The sequence below is a fragment of the Dendronephthya gigantea genome, unplaced genomic scaffold (assembly GCF_004324835.1).
Source record: "Dendronephthya gigantea isolate DGI-Jeju-01 unplaced genomic scaffold, DenGig_1.0 000129F, whole genome shotgun sequence".
NCBI classification, from domain to species: Eukaryota; Metazoa; Cnidaria; class Anthozoa; order Malacalcyonacea; family Nephtheidae; genus Dendronephthya; species Dendronephthya gigantea.
The window spans coordinates 620684-643689 of NW_021163139.1; the positions used below are offsets into that span (position 1 = coordinate 620684).

The window sequence follows — 23006 nt, forward strand, 5'->3', positions numbered from 1 at the left end:
TCGAGTTAGTCGTTTTCCGGCGAATTCAGGTTACCTTTGGAGGGTTTTTCACCGGGCACTCCGGTTTCCCTCCTTTTCGTTTGGCTTTAAAAACAGTGTCCATGTCTGGGGCCATGATAATCATGTGATTGAGTTTTTGGCTTCTGGGTTCTATTCCCAGAACACTGTCGTAATTCGTAAAGCTAAAAGAATTTTAAGACTGACGTGGTTTTTTATTATTCACAATCAGCTATATACTTTGAATTCCCAAAGGCTTTAATTCGGTATTCCTGCGCTTTACACATAAATTTCAACGCCGTTTTACGCATTTTTGCGTTCAGCTTAGTGCTAGGCAACGTCCATTTTCAGGGGGGAGACTCTGGAGCACTTATAGTGCTATGATAATGATGCCATTCTTAGAGCGATTGAAAAGCAAGTGATCCGATGGATAACGCAACAATCCAGCTTTTGTACAACGGTCCCAGCAATATGATAATTTGTCCAATAGGATTAGTGATTCGTTGTCATGTGACAAGTACGAGGGCGAGGCATTTTCAAAATTTCGTACGTTGTATTTCGCTCTGGTTTGCCGTTTGAGAACAGAATTACTGTAAAAAGTTTAATAAATACATTAAATTTCGTTTTTTAAACTGGGTAGCCTGACAACGAAAAGAGGTATGTTTATTCTTGTGTTTTATTGTAAAGTACTCCACATTCATGGCCTAAAAGTGATTAAATTTCTGTGTTGAATTCGAGCTCGTGTTCGGCCATATTTTAGCTTCGCGCCTTCGCCCGTGTTGAAAAACTTGCGACGTTAATCTTCAGCAATATTTTTTGTTATTGGCAAGAAATGCTTGGATATGATATTCTGTGTGTGATTTAGGTTGAAATGCTTTACAATAGCTGTTAATTTCTGTCGTTTTAGGCTTATAGCGAGCAAAATATATCGCTTACCAAGGCTGTATTCAAGACTGAAAAAGTCAAGTGCATAGAAGGAGTTTTAAATTCATCACTACCTTGCTCAAAAAAAGGTAAAAGTTTCGTGCTTTATTATGTATATTACATTTCCTTTTCTCGTACTTCATTAGTAAAATATGAAATGGTTTTTTTTCCTGTTATTTTTCGTAAAAGACATCGATAAATGTACCGCATGTAGTGACTAGTGAAGCGACGAAAGTGCTTCGCATTAAATAATTCTTACAAAAGAATTTCTGGCGAAAAAGACGCTAATGAATTGTAGAATTTTATTTCGTGGTTGTATATATTTGGTGTAAAGCCGAGAAAGAAATGATTGAGAGTAGTCTGATGCCCTGATTTTATTGATTAAACAATTTTGATTGAAAATACTTGAATTGAAAAAATGCATTTGAAATAAAACAAACATTTACATCACTTATTACACATTAGTTTGCATTTATGACCAACTAAAAATTGGCCAGCGCGCCAGGAACTAGCTGGCATGCAAAATCCAAAGCAAGTTATTATATTTCTCAAAATCTAATATAAAAAAATTATATAAAAATGATACAATATGCAGGCCTAAAAACTTAGCGTGCGGTATTCAACATGGCTGCCATAATTGCGTTCGACGAAGAAGAAGGCATTCTAATTGTATTCTAATCGCATTCTAACTGTGACTCGCGCGGTGTCCCGCGTGGTTCTGCATGCCATTCGATTTTAGACTATGACATATTTTTTAATAAATATACGTAATGTTCTGACAGATTACTGTTCAAATGTGCACAAGTTACAAGGCCAAAAACTGAAGCGGATCCTCATGATGAGCAACTGTGGGACATATCAACACAAATCACTCTTGGCAAATGTCGAAAGAAACAATGGAAAGATAAGTGCATTTACAATATTTCATGCAATATGGTTCATTCTATACCTTTCGTTTCTCTTTCCGGCAGCGTCAATTTTTTCGGTAGCGTCATTTTTTCGGTAGCGTCATTTTTTCGGCAGCGTTCATTTTTTCGGCAGCGTTCATTTTTTCGGCAGCGTCCATTTTTTCGGTAGCGTCCATTTTTTCGGTAGCGTCCATTTTTTCGGTAGCGTTCATTTTTTTGGTAGCGTTAATTTTTTCGGTAGCGTCAATTTTTCGGTAGCGTCCATTTTTTCGGTAGCGTCCATTTTTTCGGCAGCGTTCATTTCTCTACACTTAAGGTCCCCTGTTAACGGCGGAAGGTATGCTGAAATATGCCACTAGTACTTTCTTGTTTGTTAATATGGCTTTTCGTTTCGCTAAATTGCGGCAGCGTTCATTTCTCCAAACGTATAAGTCCCCTGTTAACGGCGGAAGGTATGCTGAAATATGCCACTAGTACTTTCTTGTTTGTTAATATGGCTTTTCGTTTCGCTAAATTGCGGCAGCGTTCATTTCTCCAAACGTATCAGTCCCCTGTTAACGGCGGAAGGTATGCTGAAATATGCCACTAGTACTTTCTTGTTTTGTTAATATGGCTTTTCGTTTCGCTAAATTGCGGCAGCGTTCATTTCTCCAAACGTATAAGTCCCCTGTTAACGGCGGAAGGTATGCTGAAATATGCCACTAGTACTTTCTTGTTTGTTAATATGGCTTTTCGTTTCGCTAAATTGCGGCAACGTTCATTTCTCCAAACGTATCAGTCCCCTGTTAACGGCGGAAGGTATGCTGAAATATGCTACTAGTACTTTCCTGTTTGTTGATATGGCTTTTCGTTTCGCTAAATTGCGGCAACGTTCATTTCTCCAAACGTATCAGTCCCCTGTTAACGGCGGAAGGTATGCTGAAATATGCTACTAGTACTTTCCTGTTTGTTGATATGGCTTTTCGTTTCGCTAAATTGCGGCAACGTTCATTTCTCCAAACGTATCAGTCCCCTGTTAACGGCGGAAGGTATGCTGAAATATGCTACTAGTACTTTCCTGTTTGTTGATATGGCTTTTCGTTTCGCTAAATTGCGGCAACGTTCATTTCTCCAAACGTATCAGTCCCCTGTTAACGGCGGAAGGTATGCTGAAATATGCTACTAGTACTTTCCTGTTTGTTGATATGGCTTTTCGTTTCGCTAAATTGCGGCAACGTTCATTTCTCCAAACGTATCAGTCCCCTGTTAACGGCGGAAGGTATGCTGAAATATGCTACTAGTACTTTCCTGTTTGTTGATATGGCTTTTCGTTTCGCTAAATTGCGGCAACGTTCATTTCTCCAAACGTATCAGTCCCCTGTTAACGGCGGAAGGTATGCTGAAATATGCTACTAGTACTTTCCTGTTTGTTGATATGGCTTTTCGTTTCGCTAAATTGCGACAGCGTCCATTTTTTCGGCAGCGTCCATTTTTTCGGTAGCGTCCATTTTTTCGGTAGCGTCCATTTTTTCGGCAGCGTTCATTTCTCTACACTTAAGGTCCCCTGTTAACGGCGGAAGGTATGCTGAAATATGCCACTAGTACTTTCTTGTTTGTTAATATGGCTTTTCGTTTCGCTAAATTGCGGCAGCGTTCATTTCTCCAAACGTATCAGTCCCCTGTTAACGGCGGAAGGTATGCTGAAATATGCCACTAGTACTTTCTTGTTTGTTAATATGGCTTTTCGTTTCGCTAAATTGCGGCAGCGTTCATTTCTCCAAACGTATAAGTCCCCTGTTAACGGCGGAAGGTATGCTGAAATATGCCACTAGTACTTTCTTGTTTGTTAATATGGCTTTTCGTTTCGCTAAATTGCGGCAACGTTCATTTCTCCAAACGTATCAGTCCCCTGTTAACGGCGGAAGGTATGCTGAAATATGCTACTAGTACTTTCCTGTTTGTTGATATGGCTTTTCGTTTCGCTAAATTGCGGCAACGTTCATTTCTCCAAACGTATCAGTCCCCTGTTAACGGCGGAAGGTATGCTGAAATATGCTACTAGTACTTTCCTGTTTGTTGATATGGCTTTTCGTTTCGCTAAATTGCGGCAACGTTCATTTCTCCAAACGTATCAGTCCCCTGTTAACGGCGGAAGGTATGCTGAAATATGCTACTAGTACTTTCCTGTTTGTTGATATGGCTTTTCGTTTCGCTAAATTGCGGCAACGTTCATTTCTCCAAACGTATCAGTCCCCTGTTAACGGCGGAAGGTATGCTGAAATATGCTACTAGTACTTTCCTGTTTGTTGATATGGCTTTTCGTTTCGCTAAATTGCGGCAACGTTCATTTCTCCAAACGTATCAGTCCCCTGTTAACGGCGGAAGGTATGCTGAAATATGCTACTAGTACTTTCCTGTTTGTTGATATGGCTTTTCGTTTCGCTAAATTGCGGCAACGTTCATTTCTCCAAACGTATCAGTCCCCTGTTAACGGCGGAAGGTATGCTGAAATATGCTACTAGTACTTTCCTGTTTGTTGATATGGCTTTTCGTTTCGCTAAATTGCGACAGCGTCCATTTTTTCGGCAGCGTCCATTTTTTCGGTAGCGTTCATTTTTTCGGTAGCGTCCATTTTTTCGGTAGCGTCCATTTTTTCGGCAGCGTTCATTTTTTCGGTAGCGTCCATTTTTTCGGTAGCGTTAATTTTTTCGGTAGCGTTCATTTTTTCGGTAGCGTTCGTTTTTTCGGTAGCGTCCATTTTTTCGGCAGCGTTCATTTCTCCAAACGTATAAGTCCCCTGTTAACGGCGGAAGGTATGCTGAAATATGCTACTAGTACTTTCCTGTTTGTTGATATGGCTTTTCGTTTCGCTAAATTGCGGCAACGTTCATTTCTCCAAACGTATCAGTCCCCTGTTAACGGCGGAAGGTATGCTGAAATATGCTACTAGTACTTTCCTGTTTGTTGATATGGCTTTTCGTTTCGCTAAATTGCGGCAACGTTCATTTCTCCAAACGTATCAGTCCCCTGTTAACGGCGGAAGGTATGCTGAAAGCTACTAGTACTTTCCTGTTTGTTGATATGGCTTTTCGTTTCGCTAAATTGCGGCAACGTTCATTTCTCCAAACGTATCAGTCCCCTGTTAACGGCGGAAGGTATGCTGAAATATGCTACTAGTACTTTCCTGTTTGTTGATATGGCTTTTCGTTTCGCTAAATTGCGGCAACGTTCATTTCTCCAAACGTATCAGTCCCCTGTTAACGGCGGAAGGTATGCTGAAATATGCTACTAGTACTTTCCTGTTTGTTGATATGGCTTTTCGTTTCGCTAAATTGCGGCAACGTTCATTTCTCCAAACGTATCAGTCCCCTGTTAACGGCGGAAGGTATGCTGAAATATGCTACTAGTACTTTCCTGTTTGTTGATATGGCTTTTCGTTTCGCTAAATTGCGGCAACGTTCATTTCTCCAAACGTATCAGTCCCCTGTTAACGGCGGAAGGTATGCTGAAATATGCTACTAGTACTTTCCTGTTTGTTGATATGGCTTTTCGTTTCGCTAAATTGCGGCAACGTTCATTTCTCCAAACGTATCAGTCCCCTGTTAACGGCGGAAGGTATGCTGAAATATGCTACTAGTACTTTCCTGTTTGTTGATATGGCTTTTCGTTTCGCTAAATTGCGACAGCGTCCATTTTTTCGGCAGCGTCCATTTTTTCGGTAGCGTTCATTTTTTCGGTAGCGTCCATTTTTTCGGTAGCGTCCATTTTTTCGGCAGCGTTCATTTTTTTGGTAGCGTCCATTTTTTCGTTAGCGTCCATTTTTTCAGTAGCGTTCATTTTTTCGGTAGCGTTCATTTTTTCGGTAGCGTTCATTTTTTCGGTAGCGTTAATTTTTTCGGTAGCGTTCATTTTTTCGGCAGCGTCAATTTTTCGGTAGCGTTCGTTTTTTCGGTAGCGTCCATTTTTTCGGCAGCGTTCATTTCTCTAAACTTAAGGTCCCCTGTTAACGGCGGAAGGTATGCTGAAATATGCCACTAGTACTTTCTTGTTTGTTAATATGGCTTTTCGTTTCGCTAAATTGCGGCAGCGTTCATTTCTCCAAACGTATCAGTCCCCTGTTAACGGCGGAAGGTATGCTGAAATATGCCACTAGTACTTTCCTGTTTGTTGATATGGCTTTTCGTTTCGCTAAATTGCGGTAGCGTTCATTTCTCTAAACTTAAGGTCCCCTGTTAACGGCGGAAGGTATGCTGAAATATGCCACTAGTACTTTCTTGTTTGTTGATATGGCTTTTCGTTTCGCTAAATTGCGACGGCGTCCATTTTTTCGGTAGCGTTCGTTTTTTCGGTAGCGTTCTTTTTTCGGTAGTGTTCATTTTTTTGGCAGCGTCCATTTTTCAATTAGACCAATAATTTCTTGTTTAAGTGCCGTTGTACGTTTTCACTAGTTACTGTTGTGTTTTAACAGATTATAACGAAAACAGTAAGAAATCTTATGATGAGCGATCGTGGATCAGGGCATCACAAAGAAGAGCTGTAGAGATTGGCAAATCGTCGAGAGAAGTCGAAAGAAGCATTGAACAGGAAGTGCATTTGACCAGAAGACTGCACTAACATTCGCTCTAAATCAAGATTGCTGAAAGGCCACGTGAGATAAGGGAGGAGCATCTTCATAAAATGCTGATATTTCATCTGGTACATAATTAATATCGTGCAGCATTGGACGTATATACAGAGCGTCCCAAATAATGTCACCGCGTGAGGAAAGTGAGAATTAAACAACTTTTTATGGAAATACAGCGGATATTACAGATGAAATAAAAAGTTAACAATGCTGGCTATAGCATTTCGTTCCAATTTAGCTGCTATCCACTTATATGAATGACGGTGTAATAAACTTTTAACAATTGGAAACGATCAAATCTCAAGTGTATTAAAACGAAATGACTGTAAAGTCAGTTCTCCGTGGCAAACATTTATTCGCTATTACTGAAATGTGGATTTGAATTTATGCTTTATCATGGTTGCTGGGCAGTTCGCAGCTGAACAACCTAGCCTCGTGGTGCTGGAGTCCTAGAAGATAAGAATTAAGTCCACTGTGGCTTGTCTAACGTTGTCAAAACAGTTGCTATACTTGACACAAGCTACTAGCTTAAATCGGAATGCTGGACTTTCTGTATGAGAGCAAGCATCGTAAAAAAACATCACCAAAGTACGACAATCCTTTCAACAAAATCCAAGAGTCAGTGCTTTGGCGTAATCCAACAAAAATGTCAAAGTCCCACGTGATCCAGCACGACGTGTAGCATTTTGCACATGGCTCAGTTGTGCAAGGAGATGCTCACTTCTGGCCTAACCTTGTCATCGGCGATGAAGCATCATTAAAGCCTGATTCTCATATGTCACCGACGGTCGGCGATGTATTGTTTGTGGTCTTTAACGAAGAAGATTCAGCATACAAAATAACAAAGATTCAATATGAGAATCAGGCTTAATGAATGAACGTGTGTTATCGCAACTTGGCGTGGAAATCCAAATCAACTGATGGTAAAAGTGAGTTATATAATTGCTTTACTAACAGGTAATCAGATATTTATGAAAGCGGGGATTCTTGTCTCATGCATGTCCCAAATACTTTTAGCCGGGGTGAATTTTATCCATGAATGAACAGCAGTTCGATATTTCATTAACAGTAGAGGAATATGTTCGTCCTAGTCTCGTCGATGTTCTTTTACGAACAATGATAGTTGATATTTCACTGTACGATTGTACTTTTCCACCATTCTATCTGATTCAGGGTGTAATGGAGTTGTCCTAGTTTTTACGATCTCCAATACTTACACATTTCTTTAAACAGAGCGGATTCAAAATTAGTTTCCTGGTCGGAATTTAGGTATAGCATTTGGTAGCTATATTAAATCTACAGAAGAAGTTGTCGCGTCCAGCCGCAAACGATGTCTTTTCAAAAAGAAATACAATAAACTCCCCCGCCCCCCATAGTTTGCTTCGAACATGCGCAGATATTAATTAACGCCTACATGTGCCTAACATACATTCACAACAGGGCCGGATTAACCTTTTGCGGGGCCCGTGGCATTTCTTTAGCGCAGGGCTCCTCAATTGCGTAAAGCATGCATCAAAGCGTTTTCTCAGGGTCGCCCAGAGAATTTTGAGGACCTGGGGCAAAATTCTCGTTCGGGGACCAAAATGCCGCTTTTCTGCCGTTCACTTCTTCACTAGAACTGGAGAGTGTTTCGCATTGATATTCTTTTTGCCTGCACCACTTTTCTCTGAGCCGTTGCATTACAATAAGTTGAGTAACACAAGTGAGAATTAGATTTTTATTAATTAATAAGATATATATTCTACCGTAGTTGTAAGTGCACGTGCTTTGAACAAGATTAATTCAGAATGTGTACAGCCTGACTACATTCTATCGTATTGATAAGTTTCTAAAAGTTTAAAGTATATTGGGTAGTGAGTGCATGATTAAAATATAATAGATATATATTGAATAGTCATGCATGTTCAAATGATGAAGAAAGACTATCATAGTTCATTGCAGTCAAAACAACTCTAAGAGTGAACATATGTTTTAATCTAATATATTAAATACATGCATGCATATAATGATATCTAAATATGATATATATGAGGGATACACTGTGTGCAAACTATTTAAAACACTTTGCTAATATATAAACATAGTTTCTCGTAACTCAAGTGCAGATGATATAAAAGTCTTGACGCATATCCAGAGCAGCCTGGCAATTTTCAAACGGACATTTCACACGATCTAGCTGTGTTCCGCAATATGCACAATCATGTAGCCCCGACACACATCCAGAGGAAGAAACGTTAAATCCAGCTCGTTCCACGATCGATCCAGGCAAAATAACCCTGTCATAAGTTGTTGCGTTATATTTCCAAGAACACGCATCCAATTTCGTAGAAATTTGTCTTGACGCGTAAGGTTGGCGTGAATAACTTTTGCAGAACATTTTGTATTCTTGACACCAATTTTCAGTTTTTGATTGTTTGTGTAAAGGGATTTTGACTTGAGCGACCAAAAATGACGCCTCAAGCCAGACATTCCGTACCTGTTGGGTTTCAAAATTCGTCTTCACTTCTTCATCCAATGAAGCACATATTGCGTAGAATACTCTGCGCTGATTGGCTAAACACGATTCACAATGTGGCGTCTTGAAAACTCTGCTACAATTCTGAGAGCTGCATGCTCGTAGAGAATAAATATCATTTTTAGTCGCGTTCTGAAAACCAGCAAGATGGACAACATTTAGCAAGGAGAGAGTGCTGGATCTCTCTAGATCATAAATACTGGAGTACTCTATACTGCATTCACGATGTGATTGGTCAGTTAAAGGCCTCAGGTTATGCGCATGGCATAACCGTTCGTAGTCACGACACCAGCTTTCAAATCTCGATAAACGGTGCTCTGGAATGCGGACTTTCACGACTGCATACATCGTGTCATTTGAAATCACTGTCTTGTTTTCAAGGACATAGAAGTTTGAAGTGGGAGTGTTCTCAACACACAGTCCGTGAATCTTCTGAGATTCGCTGTTGAGGCAAAGCAATGAATCACTGCAGTTGTATGAAAACGGGCTACTTTGACAGCTTTCCTGCGAGCAATCTTTGAATGCAAATGTGTTTCCATATGCAGCCTCGTTGTAGCCTGTCTGCTGAGCAATGTGATGTATCACATCAAATTCAGATTTCTGTATAACAGCATCGTGCTCATCACGACATTGAAGAAGAGATTCGGTTACCACACCAGAGTGAAGAGCAACAGGACTTTGCCCAATAGCATGACAGAGCTCCGTATAATCCCGACACCACGTCGACGATCTACGCTCGGGTTGTAACGCTGATACGACTGTGTAGACATCGCCAGAGATGGAGATTTTCTGTGAATCCATTATTTTGAAATTTAACGTTTCGTCTGTGCAAATTGCGTAGACATAATCAGTAGGGTTTGAATTAACACAGGATAATGATGCATCACACCCAGATGATGCCAGCTCTTTTGAACAACTCTCACAATTGTTTAAGATGAACGTGTTGCTTTGGTCTGCCTTAGAGTATCCAGCCTGTAAGGCGATATTTGAGATGGTTTTTGTATCACACGAAAACTTGAAGTCTTCAGCAGCATATTTTCTGGTGCATTCTTGATAGTTGTTTTGACAGGCTAAAGGTCTTTTATTGTAGCTTTTACATAAGTCTTTATACTCTTGACACCAGGAAACCGACTTTGCGCGGCCGTCTTTAGGCAGTTTGGCTTCGATGATTAAATAGTTAGTGGAGTTAAGAACAGTAACTTTTGTACTGCGGACGTTGAACGCCGTCGTTGGTTTAACACACACTGTGTATACTTGTCGTCGCCAAGCTATTTTGGTCAGGCAGTTCAAAGCACCATTGCATTCGCTGGTTAGATCCTTTGTACACTGATGACAGTTCTGGAAAACAAAGGTGTTTCTTGATATCGCATCTTTAAATCCTGCCTTGTTTGCGATGCCGATGACGACCGTCGTATCTCCACAACGAAGAATATCGTTTTCTGGCATTATAAGAGCTGTATTGTGTACTACAGGATGAATAATTTGAGTGCTCGGCATTAGATCCTCCACAACTGGTCGGCAGCATATTATAGCTTACACAAAGTTCTCTGTAATCGTGACACCATGGTCGTATTTAGTGTTTTTGAAAATGTTTTGAAAACATTTTTTATTAAAATGTTTTGTTTATTTTGTTTTAGTATACGCCGTTTTCCTGCGGACTCGACCATGGTCGAATAAGCTGTTTTCCGGCGCACTCGACTATGATCGAGTAAGCCATTTTTCGGCACATTGAACCATGGCCGAACGCCGCTTTCCGGCGGACTCGACCGCGGTCGAATAAGCCGTTTTCCGACCGACTCGACCATGGTCGATATAAAACGCGCTTGTTTTTGGGTTAAAATTTTGCTCCGACAATTTTGGGTATTTTGATGGTAGATAGCGTTCCAGCTGTTTTGAGTTCAACGGTCCGAACACGACAAGTCTTTTTGGCAGGGGGGAGTGAGAACTCTAAAGTCTAAACGAAACAAAATGTCTGCCGAAAACAGGCTTTTGTCAAAGTTTAGTGTTCTTCCTGTGGACAAATTCGAGGGAGAATGTCCTTATTTCCGACAACCGAAGCAAGTGGGTTGCTTCTCTTTAGACGAGCAACGAAGATTTCTGGACAACGACAGTCGGCTAAGGTATTACAACCCACCAGAATTTGTGAACTTTGATCTAGGAGTGGGATATGAGGATTTTATACGCAGAGACGAAGATAAGAAAGATAGACTGGATGACATGTTAACGTGGGTTAAAAAGCACCCTGAGAAGTTTGCATTGAGTGGAAATACCTCGAAAAACGACGGCAGGTAAAAGACTTGCTATATTAAAATTATTAAAGTGACAAAAGTTGATGAAAATTGTAAAGGCAGTCTCGTATAATTGTATCAGTTTTCGTCAACTTTAGTCTTTAGACTGGGGGTATAGACCTTTCTTATAATGACGTCAAACGCGGAAAGTCTGATGTTACACGAAATTTGACTGGCTCCTCAAAACTATCGGGCCAATCAAACTTTGTGTAACATCACAGAGTTTCAGCGTTTGAGGTCATTATGAAAAAGATCTATTCTGTTAATACCATGTTACGTAACCCATAAGTTAGTATACTCTCACTTCTCAATTAGTCTGCATACAGATTTTATCACATGGAGAGGACACATGACCAAGCTCCTGTGTACCCCTTATGAGAGAAAGGAACCATGGCAAATGGCTCTGGCCTTGCACAAAGGCACAATTTATATGAGCGAAGTTGAAACGAACGAAGCACGCCATCGTAGGCTGGACCAATCGGAACGTCAGGACAAAATGTGTTACTGGGGTTACAAGTTTGAGGATTACGTCACTTGTTCCAGGGAGCCATCAAAACCGAAGGAATTTAGCTCGCCCATAAACAACATTGAAGCATTCTGTTCGGTTGTGAGATCACGGTTGGATAAACACTCTTTGGTCTTTGGAGCCGAGGTTGACTGTTGTGTCAAAACTAATTCTAAAGGTGGGATGCCACCATCTAATTATATTGAATTGAAAACAAGCAGGATTGTTGAGAACGACCGGATGCAGTGGTCATTTGAACGATACAAGCTTTTGAAATGGTGGGCACAGTCTTTTTTAGCCGGCATTCCTAAAATCGTTTGCGGATTTCGTGATGACGATGGCTTTGTTAAGCAGCTCAAGACATTCAATACGCTAGACATTCCAGGATCGGTTGCGGAAAGTCAGAACATGTGGGCAGGTAGCGTGTGTTTGAATTTTTGTAATCGGATGTTGGAATGGGTGAAAGGTGCCGTAAAAGATGAGAATGTTGTGTACATGTTACATTGGAGAGAACCATTCACGCACATAGAACTGGAGTTGTCAAAGAAACAAGATGACATCTTTCTACGGGACTGGTATCTCTCATGAAGAATCTACCCTCATGTATATATATTTGAGACCAGAATTTTTTAAGGTTACGAATTTTAAGATATTTATAATGAATATAATGATAGTGACAGTGTTTTGTGTCAATAAATTATTCTTAATATAATTGGGAAATTAGATTACACCTGTAAATATTTGTCATTCAAAATGTAAACATATTTAATCATTCTGTATTCATGTACACTCTTAAATTTTGTTCCCATCGTTTGTCTTTCTCTTGTTTTTGAATAAGATTTCTCTTCCAGGTTCTTCGGGGGGCTCTCAACCCTGTGCTTCCCCCGCATCCTTTTTCCCTTTCACAGCGCTCGTATCTCTTGCTGAGAAATGAGTGATCTTTGCTTTTTCTTTGTTTTTGCTGCCTAAGCCCTGGCGATCTTGCTTCAAAATTGTTTTCACAGGAAACTTACGGCCAGCTCCTTCCGGGCCAAGACCTTAAATGAATGTTGGAAACAACAACAAAACAGTAAGTGTTAATTTCTGCTAAATTTAAGATGAAAAAGGGGGAAAATGTCCTCTTACGCACAGCTAGTGGACTGATTAAAGTATTAAGACTAATATTTTCAACCTTGTTCTTTATCCCATCCCTTCTGTTTCATCAATTTGAATCCAATGTTAGTTTCAGGAATGTGATAGAGTGTTCGTTCTGACTTGTATTGGCAGTTAAACAAATGAGCTGTTGATGTATTGTGCTCATTCTTCGAGCCAAAGAAAGTGGTTGCACAAATGTCACAGGTATGTTCAGTGGAAGTTGTGAGTTCAGCATTATCTGACTTTTGTTTTCGTCTGGATTTTCTAAGGCGGTCAAACAACCTACGAACACCAGAATGCTTTGCAATGTCCCGAGCAGTTTCACCCTTGCTGTTTTGCAATTTGACATCAGCACCTTCTTTAAGGAGTAGCTTGATGCAAGTTCTATGACCGCTTCTTGCCGAACACATCAAAGCCGTCCAACCAAATTGATCCTTGGCATTTATATCAACTTTTTTGTCCCGAATGATTTCTTGTAATCCACTAAGGTCTCCCTCTTGTGCCATTCTAAGAAATGAATTCACTTGTCTAATGGTACATCTATCAGTCAAATTCCATTTTGTTTTATTGTTTTCAGAAGGCGTATTTACATCCGTTGTTTTCCTTTTAAAACGTTTTTCCACTTCAATATCTGCCTTATTTACTCTCTTAGCATTTCTCACACAAGTTTCGTTTTTTTCCATAAGCAAACTTTCGTAAAATTCCTTGGCTTCAACCCCAGATAAACCTCCGTTATCATTCAATGAGGTATCGCTCTTCTTCACCGCACTAAAGGTCTCCAAATTCGACGAAGCCCGCTGAAATTTTACCGAAGGATACATCAATCCTCCCTTTTTGCGTTTCATTACGATAAGTCGTGTTTGGTAGCCGAGAAACCCTTCAAAATCAAACTTTTCGATATGTTTACAAAAATTCCACTCCTGAAGAAAAGGCCATTTTGTTATCGGAGGAGAGAAGTTGTGAATTCCTTTTGACCGAAGATTGAGATTTCCTTGATTTTCTTCATCAAAAAAGTTAGAATATTGGAGATTGTTTTGCGATATTCTCTTTTTTAAGGAAAATGATAAGATTTCCTGTTGCTTCGTAGACAGGTCGTTCACGTTCGTAATGGTGCTTCCTGTGATGGTGCTAAAAATCAATTCTTTGAAAAGAGGTCGAACGTGGCAGTTATTGAGGCGTCACAATTTGTGTTCATAACCACAGAAATAACCACGACTCATTCTCATACCCAGAGCCCTTCTTAGTTACGCGCCGTCTGTCTAAAGCAATATGGCGGACAATGCCAGTTCAAGGGTGAATATTGACAACATTAAAGTAAAGGTTTTGGGAGAAAAGAAAGGGAGATACGATTTGGATAGTTTGCCAAGGCTAAAATACAAAAAAAGAGATAAACCCAAGTATAAGAGAAGAACGAAAGCAAAAGTCGTTTTAAATTTATACAGTGAACTGAGTGAAGTAAACGAACCCAGCGATTTAGATGTTGAGACTACTGAAAAGGAAGCTATTGTAGCAGGTTGTGATCAAAATATTGACAAAATCGTCCGTGACCACCAAAATACCTATGCTGATGTTACCGACACGCTTGAGGTATTAATTACAACGAGTACTTCACAAACACGTAGTATTTACATGTACAAATGTTCAGCAAACTCCAGGGCAGGCTATATTATCGATCACAAATCAAATAATCAATCCCACATTGCAGAGTTGGCCAACGCCGCACCCGAGATTTTTGATGAGGAAAATTTTAGTGCACTTAGGGTGTGCTTGATAGCAATTTTGATACTTTAATCAGCCTAAAAAACTCTTATTTCCATTGCATTTAACATTTTCAAAGTGTCTATATTACTGCCAGTCGGTCAGTAGTTTTGTGCTTCAAAATTTTTTCACTATTTGATTCATTTTTACGAATGCTTTTAGCGACGGTTGGTTCTCGTGGCGTAGTGGTCATTGTGCTTGCTTCGCATGCGTATGGTCTGGGTTTGAACCCTGTTCAGATATTTTTATTAAGAAAATTTTCAAACTATTTTTTCTGAGTGAATTTCTCATTCTAAACTTAGGTTAGCTTTAGGGTTAGATTTATGGTTAGGGTTAAAATTTGGGATTGGTTTGGGGCTTGTTTTATACAAAAAAGTTCAATATTATAGACTGCCGGTCACTTAGTTTCTTCAAAACATTGTCCAGCTGCCGGTCATATAGACACTTCGTAACATGTTCCCCCTCACTTTACCAGACTGCAAGTTTTATTTTCTTGCAGGAAATTTTAGGGTTATGTTTTGCAACTACGCAGAAATTATAGGAGAACGTACTGAATAAATGAAAAATTATTACATATTGGTACCCAATGTTGGGGAAATACAGTATATTTACCATGTTATTGAAAATTTTTTTAATGCATGTGGTTCTTTATTCTTTCATAAGGATATTTATTAAATATTTTTATAGGATATCACTTCAAGTGATTTATTACACTACTCTCAACCCATGGATACTTCACAAGCAGTTGTTTGTCAAATAAGTCACCAGGATACTTATGTTGTTGAAGTATGTAGATCAAATGCTTTACTACCTGTCAATACAATGCTAACTGCTTTTGTACTTCAAGACTATGATGAGTTATTAAGACAGTTAAAGGTACTGTATTATATTATAATAATAATATATATAATATATAAGCAATTGTTGTACAATTGGTTCTTTAGTTAAATGCCTAAAACAGATAAGAAAACATCTCAACATTTTGACCTAAGGGCCTTCGTGTAGGAACTAGTGTGGAAAAGCTGTCATCAATCTATAACATAAACTTGATGTATGATTAAGTTGATTTCCTTACAGTAATATCGTGAAAAGAGGTGCCAGACAAAAGATGTTTGCATGCATTTTTTTTAGCCTGTGTGCTCTTTCTGGAAAAAATGGGGTAAAATGGGCAAATCTTCTATAGCATGATTGTGACGTTAATTATATTTCTCTATTTCTAGAGTAAAGATTTTCTTTTAATTCGGAGAAGTTTGCACCATTTCATCAATGGAACTGTGAATTGGGTGTATCAATGTTCATGTAATCCTGCCAGGAGTAAAATAATAAACTCACTTCACATCAGTATTAAAGAACATTACAATCAACGTAAGTGCTTATTTGGTCTGACGTGATTGAAAGTGACCTGAAATTGACTCTAAATACCCTTACAACTTAGTGCCACTTATTAGTATGTAGTTATGAAGTTGTTTGGGTGAAGTGAAAGTTTGATCTCAGGTTTGAACTTCAAACACATCTATTAAATGTTTCATTGGCATGGATTAGTGAAATATAATTTACTTTTTGAAGAGCTCACTTGTTGAACGAATATGAGCAAATAGTTCAGATCCAGGGAATAAAATTATGACAAACCATTATAAACTCTTAACTTTTATCCTATTCAAATATACTCTCATTAAAACATTAATTATTAGCATATACTTTAGGAACTATTAACCATTTTTTTCTTAATTTACTAAATGATAGAACTATTGGCTGACAATCCAGCATGTGTACATTGCTTGGTGACTGAGCGTATTTTAGACAGCCTTGAATGTTTTAATGGCAGTCTTCCATTTCCTATTGATCCAGAAGGTACAGTATATATATAAATATATATATAAAATTATGTTTAAATGTGGCATTGTTAAAGCTAATTCTAGCATATCTATTTTTTAACATTAACTCTGTTTAGAAAGTGACCCTTCATCAATGGACCATGACTATCTTGTGAGTATGGCTTAAATTTCATGCAAATTTACTTATTAAGGCTTTCATTGTTGAGAATTATTGATACAGCTTTGCTAGCATTTTAAATTGGCCTTAACTGGTCACATAATTTTGCTGTTTTGCTAGGTGTCCTTTGTCTATAAATGCTTTTTATTTCGTTCGTCAGGAACATTACCAGTCTTACAACGTTTTCCATTTGCCGTCAGTTGAAGTAGTTTGCGTATATGCTGAGCGTGATTACGGGTTTGTTGGCATAGATCATAAGGGTTTCAAGTGCTCCACATGCAATTATGATACACATGCTTGTAGTCACATCAAATTTCTGGAAGAAAAACTCAGTCAGGATGATGTTGATTTGCCTGACATTGTGTATGAAATGTATCACCAAGCAAAAAAGCAGCGGAAAGTTAATTGGAAACCTTATTGCCTATCCGATAAATCCATACAGTTCCAGCCACCAGTACACCTTCAACAGATATTTGGTAGTTCGTTTTACCAATCCCTACCACAGGAAAATGGAACATTGCATGTTGTCCCACGTAGTAGCGGAGTATGTGAAAGTTGCGGTTCCTACTGGAGTTTGCAAAACCCTGTCGAAGAAAATTGGATAGAGAAACTTCTTCTCCTTTATACAATGAATAAAGTTTATCCGTGCACCAGTATGTATGCTCCCACCCTACTTCACTTTTGTTTGCATACACTGTACATGTATGTTTGTATGTTTGTATGTTTGTATGTTTATTGTATTCAAATCATTTCCGAAGAGAGTGTTTTACGCAAACTTAAGTAGCCAACATGCAACGGCTCTTTTGTTGGTGTAAATTTTATTTTTTAAAATCTTTGGCTTAAATTTCATGCAAATCTACTTATCAAGGCTTTCAGGGTTGATAAATTATTGATACAGTTACTGTATGCTACACAATTAATCAGCTATTATTCAAAGGCTTTGAGACGTTGGGGGGGGGGGGCATTTGCCCCAATTCTCCTGCTTTCCCTTGTGTTCGCCGCTGGTGTTTGAAAAGCTATACTATGCATGGGTTTTCAATGTATTTGCCATACCGGCGTTTCTCTTTGTTTCAGTATTTTATTCAAGATGTTCAAATGATGATTGTGAGAACAAATTGATGGTTGGTGGTGAAGAAATTGGAGTCATCAACATGAAAAATTATTTGATTGCCCACGAAGTTCTTAGAGACTATATGTATCACTTCTTGTATGCAAGGTTTGCCGACATACTATACAGTAACGATGCTGTTCAATGTTCCTCTTATCTAAATGAAATGACTGCATTTTGTTAACGTGATCAAATAAATCCGTTGTGTTTCATTTTTTTGCTACTGCTTTAGTTGTAGTTTGTACGCCTATTTTGAAGTGTGGACCTCTCGGATGCAGGATGCTGATCCATCTCTTTGTGAATACCCATCATATAACCAACTACGTTATGCTTGGTATTCATATCTGAAGTTGTTGGACATTGATTACTCCGATGGGAGTTGTTGCCCAGTGTGTGGTCCTACGCCTGAAACAGTTGTGTGTGATGCCACCACAGTTTCGTTTCGACGTAAGATGGTACTACAAGAGAACATTGTCAACCCAACTGCCGAAAACATACACGAAGGAAGATAAGTATTTTATCTTTCACTTACACGTAGATAAAGGTAAATTTTAAAAAGAAAAAATGAGAATGGTTTCAAAAAATACAGTTCACTGTAGGAAATAACTTTAAAATCTACGATAAAACGTGGGACGAAACGTTTAAGTTCTTTTTTATAATTTAATGTGGTAGAATTGTCTACAGTGCTCGTGCTTTAAATAATTTACCGAAACTGACATCTACGATTTATATTTGCACATTTTAATACCTCGACGAGCTACTCTTGCGTGTATGTCTTAAAACGTTTACGCGCAGTTTTGTTATATCGTGATTCCTATTTCATACGGTCATCCTTTATTTCTGTGTAGAAAATAGAACAATACTGTATGAAGTAGCATAAAAATTTTATATTTATTCATACAATTTTTTTTACCTTCTATACTAGTTACAGAAGCCGTGTAATGATACCGACCAAAGCGTGCCGAATGCTTCTTCATCAGTTTATTTCTAGAGGCCAATTATCGACGACTGAAATGGAGAGCCTTCGTGAAATGTTACTTACCGCCTGTCCGTCTATTATTCCGTTTTTGGATTGGTTGACACGTGCTTATGACGATGTCAGTGAATCTCCACGTTCAGTTAAGATTCTTGTTAAGGCATTTGCCGCGAGTTCATCTGTATGTGGTTTTGTTCATCCATCTGAGACACTTCACACATTGTTGAACGAGATCGTTGGAGGACTCATTATCTCGCAGCATCCAAGCAAATTAGAATTACTGCAAGAAGAGTGCCCGTTGCTGTTCAATGCCTTTTCAGATATTGAGGAATCAACCTTCCCTAGAAGTTGGTACCCTATTTTAACGGATCTGATTAAGAAATCCTCGGAGCCATTTTCCACTGCGTCTTCATCATCACCACCACCTGTTTCTTCGGAACAACCATCAGGGCATCCACAAGAAATCGCATTCTTCCCTAATCTTCCAATTATTCGATCCAGAGGAGTGTATGCAGCAGATAAATACAGGAGGAAGAGAGGATATCTGCACCAAGAATCATCCATCACATTCTTTTTTTACCTGGACTTTTCACCATTTTCTGTCCACATGGTAAATCATATAATTTTGTATTGCGTATTTTAACATTAAAACAACTTACTACTGTAGTAAGTGTGTATATAGTTGTGTAGATACATTTACGTACAATTTATCCTCTTTTTTTATTATTTCAGGAATAAACTATGGATTTGAAGTCATGCAAACCCGAGAATCTCCAAATGTTCCTTTCACGATATTTCGTACTCGTTTCCAGAATGGTTAGTCTTATCCAAATTAGTGATCCAAAAATCCGGGTTATAACAGAAAGTAATATGAGGAAGCAATCACGACAAACACCCTGACAAATAGGTCTTTAATTTTTAGCACCCAAAGTTATTGTGTACGACAACGCCTGCAATCTACACAGCTATTGCCTCAACAGGGACCCAGATTACTTCAAAAAAACAAAGTTTTTGGTCGATCGTTTTCACTGGAAGAATCATCGCGGTAAAATATTTTCAATTTATACGGTGTTTTCACATGGGTAGGCATTACTGAACACAAGTATAATTTTAAATATTTATTACGTCGCAGGTTGCTCTGAAGGATACAATATTGGTTCTTACCCTCAGTATGCAATGCTGAACAGTGAAGTGAATGAACAGGCGAACGCAACCTTAAAGCGTCTTCGAAATCAGCTGTCTTACATGACGCAGGATAACTTTGTCAGTCATTGCAAATTTCATTTCTGGTTTAGAAACAACAAAGCTATCCAACGCCTAATGTCAACCACGTAGTACGTATATTACGTGTCATTGAAACATCAACACTATCAATGATGATATATTGAAAGTTTTTCTCTGATAACTTTCATTTGTCTGAGGTTTTAAATGGTTAAGAAATGGTAGCATGGTTGCCGTGTACAGGTTCAATTCCTGTATGCCATTAACCTAAAGTAAGCATACAGTACATTCCACCATGCATAGGTTATCACTAAGCAGGTTATGACAAATCATGTAAAAATTTTCTCAATATTAAGCTTAACGAAAGGTCCCAATTATTGATGTCTATAACCTTATAATTCCATGCCTTGGTTATCATGTCAAAAATTTTGTCAACATAACCACGTTTCTTCTTTTTACAAAAGTTTAAGTCAGAAATATCATACACCTGCAAAGGCTGCGATGGTTGATGTCTATAATCTTATATAACCATGCCGTGGTTATCATGTCAAAAATTTTGTCAACATAACCACGTTTCTTCTTTTTACAAAAGTTTAAGTCAGAAATATCATACACCTGCAAAGGCTGCGATGGTTGATGTCTATAATCTTATATAACCATGCCGTGGTTATCATGTCAAAAATTTTGTCAACATAACCACGTTTCTTCTTTTTACAAAAGTTTAAGTCAGAAATATCATACACCTGCAAAGGCTGCGATGGTTGATGTCTATAATCTATATAACCATGCCTTGGTTATCATGTCAAAAATTTTGTACACATAACCACGTTTCTTCTTTTACAAAAGTTTAAGTCAGAAATATCATACACCTGCAAAGGCTGCGATGGTTGATGTCTATAATCTTATATAACCATGCCTTGGTTATCATGTCAAAAATTTTGTCAACATAACCACGTTTCTTCTTTTTACAAAAGTTTAAGTCAGAAATATCATACACCTGCAAAGGCTGCGATGGTTGATGTCTAATCTTATATGACCATGCCGTGGTTATCATGTCAAAAATTTTGTCAACATAACCACGTTTCTTCTTTTTACAAAAGTTTAAGTCAGAAATATCATACACCTGCAAAGGCTGCGATGGTTGATGTCTATAATCTTATATAACCATGCCGTGGTTATCATGTCAAAAATTTTGTCAACATAACCACGTTTCTTCTTTTTACAAAAGTTTAAGTCAGAAATATCATACACCTGCAAAGGCTGCGATGGTTGATGTCTATGTATAACGTGGTTATGTTGACAAAATTTTTGACATGATAACCACGGCATGGTTATATAAGATTATAGACATCAACCATCGCAGCCTTTGCAGGTGTATGATATTTCTGACTTAAACTTTTGTAAAAGAAAGAAACGTGGTTATGTTGACAAAATTTTTGACATGATAACCACGGCATGGTCATATAAGATTATAGACATCAACCATCGCAGCCTTTGCAGGTGTATGATATTTCTGACTTAAACTTTTGTAAAAAGAAGAAACGTGGTTATGTTGACAAAATTTTTGACATGATAACCACGGCATGGTTATATAAGATTATAGACATCAACCATCGCAGCCTTTGCAGGTGTATGATATTTCTGACTTAAACTTTTGTAAAAAGAAGAAACGTGGTTATGTTGACAAAATTTTTGACATGATAACCAAGGCATGGTTATATAAGATTATAGACATCAACCATCGCATCCTTTGCAGGTGTATGATATTTCTGACTTAAACTTTTGTAAAAAGAAGAAACGTGGTTATGTTGACAAAATTTTGACATGATAACCAAGGCATGGTTATATAAGATTATAGACATCAACCATCGCAGCCTTTGCAGGTGTATGATATTTCTGACTTAAACTTTTGTAAAAAGAAGAAACGTGGTTATGTTGACAAAATTTTGACATGATAACCACGGCATGGTTATATAAGATTATAGACATCAACCATCGCAGCCTTTGCAGGTGTATGATATTCTGACTTAAACTTTTGTAAAAAGAAGAAACGTGGTTATGTTGACAAAATTTTTGACATGATAACCACGGCATGGTTATATAAGATTATAGACATCAACCATCGCAGCCTTTGCAGGTGTATGATATTTCTGACTTAAACTTTTGTAAAAAGAAGAAACGTGGTTATGTTGACAAAATTTTTGACATGATAACCACGGCATGGTTATATAAGATTATAGACATCAACCATCGCAGCCTTTGCAGGTGTATGATATTTCTGACTTAAACTTTTGTAAAAAGAAGAAACGTGGTTATGTTGACAAAATTTTTGACATGATAACCACGGCATGGTTATATAAGATTAGACATCAACCATCGCAGCCTTTGCAGGTGTATGATATTTCTGACTTAAACTTTTGTAAAAAGAAGAAACGTGGTTATGTTGACAAAATTTTTGACATGATAACCAAGGCATGGTTATATAAGATTATAGACATCAACCATCGCATCCTTTGCAGGTGTATGATATTTCTGACTTAAACTTTTGTAAAAAGAAGAAACGTGGTTATGTTGACAAAATTTTTGACATGATAACCAAGGCATGGTTATATAAGATTATAGACATCAACCATCGCAGCCTTTGCAGGTGTATGATATTTCTGACTTAAACTTTTGTAAAAAGAAGAAACGTGGTTATGTTGACAAAATTTTTGACATGATAACCACGGCATGGTTATATAAGATTATAGACATCAACCATCGCAGCCTTTGCAGGTGTATGATATTTCTGACTTAAACTTTTGTAAAAAGAAGAAACGTGGTTATGTTGACAAAATTTTTGACATGATAACCACGGCATGGTTATATAAGATTATAGACATCAACCATCGCAGCCTTTGCAGGTGTATGATATTTCTGACTTAAACTTTTGTAAAAAGAAGAAACGTGGTTATGTTGACAAAATTTTTGACATGATAACCAAGGCATGGTTATATAAGATTATAGACATCAACCATCTCAGCCTTTGCAGGTGTATGATATTCTGACTTAAACTTTTGTAAAAGAAAGAAACGTTG

The 23006-nt window shown here is 38.1% G+C and overlaps 3 protein-coding genes and 1 long non-coding RNA gene across 4 annotated transcripts; 3 read left to right on the forward strand and 1 right to left on the reverse strand.

The window, feature by feature from the left end:
- Positions 1-564: 564 nt before the first annotated feature.
- LOC114536060 lies at positions 565-1947 on the forward strand. The gene is made up of 3 exons (XR_003688387.1): positions 565-654; positions 905-1010; positions 1704-1947. It is a non-coding gene; the product is annotated as an uncharacterized LOC114536060 (long non-coding RNA).
- Positions 1948-11731: 9784 nt separating this feature from the next.
- LOC114536008 (decapping and exoribonuclease protein-like) lies at positions 11732-12328 on the forward strand. Its single transcript, XM_028557351.1, has one exon. It carries the CDS (start codon positions 11732-11734, stop codon positions 12326-12328), a length of 597 nt encoding a protein of 198 aa, XP_028413152.1.
- Positions 12329-12446: 118 nt separating this feature from the next.
- Positions 12447-13806, reverse strand: LOC114535994 (G patch domain and ankyrin repeat-containing protein 1-like). The gene is given in 3 exon segments (XM_028557337.1): positions 12447-12613; positions 12616-12777; positions 12912-13806. Coding segments are annotated over 3 exon segments (1074 nt in total). The 5' UTR covers positions 13720-13806; the 3' UTR covers positions 12447-12509.
- Positions 13807-14044: 238 nt separating this feature from the next.
- LOC114536009 lies at positions 14045-18244 on the forward strand. Its single transcript, XM_028557352.1, has 8 exons — positions 14045-14461; positions 15320-15508; positions 15853-15997; positions 16376-16483; positions 16584-16618; positions 16785-17277; positions 17699-17840; positions 17965-18244. The coding sequence occupies exons 1-8, from the start codon at positions 14144-14146 to the stop codon at positions 18242-18244; spliced, it is 1710 nt and encodes a 569-aa protein (XP_028413153.1). The 5' UTR covers positions 14045-14143.
- The last annotated feature ends 4762 nt before the right edge of the window (positions 18245-23006 follow it).

What these genes read in the sequence shown, in the direction of transcription:
- LOC114536008 (XM_028557351.1), top strand. Translation starts at nt 11,732, where the DNA reads ATGTGTTACTGGGGTTACAAGTTTGAGGATTACGTCACTTGTTCCAGG.
- LOC114536009 (XM_028557352.1), top strand. Translation starts at nt 14,144, where the DNA reads ATGGCGGACAATGCCAGTTCAAGGGTGAATATTGACAACATTAAAGTA. An exon ending in AGTTATTAAGACAGTTAAAG is followed by an intron (nt 15,509 to 15,852) that starts GTACTGTATTAT and finishes CTCTATTTCTAG; the next exon opens with AGTAAAGATTTTCTTTTAAT. An exon ending in CAATGGACCATGACTATCTT is followed by an intron (nt 16,619 to 16,784) that starts GTGAGTATGGCT and finishes TTCGTTCGTCAG; the next exon opens with GAACATTACCAGTCTTACAA.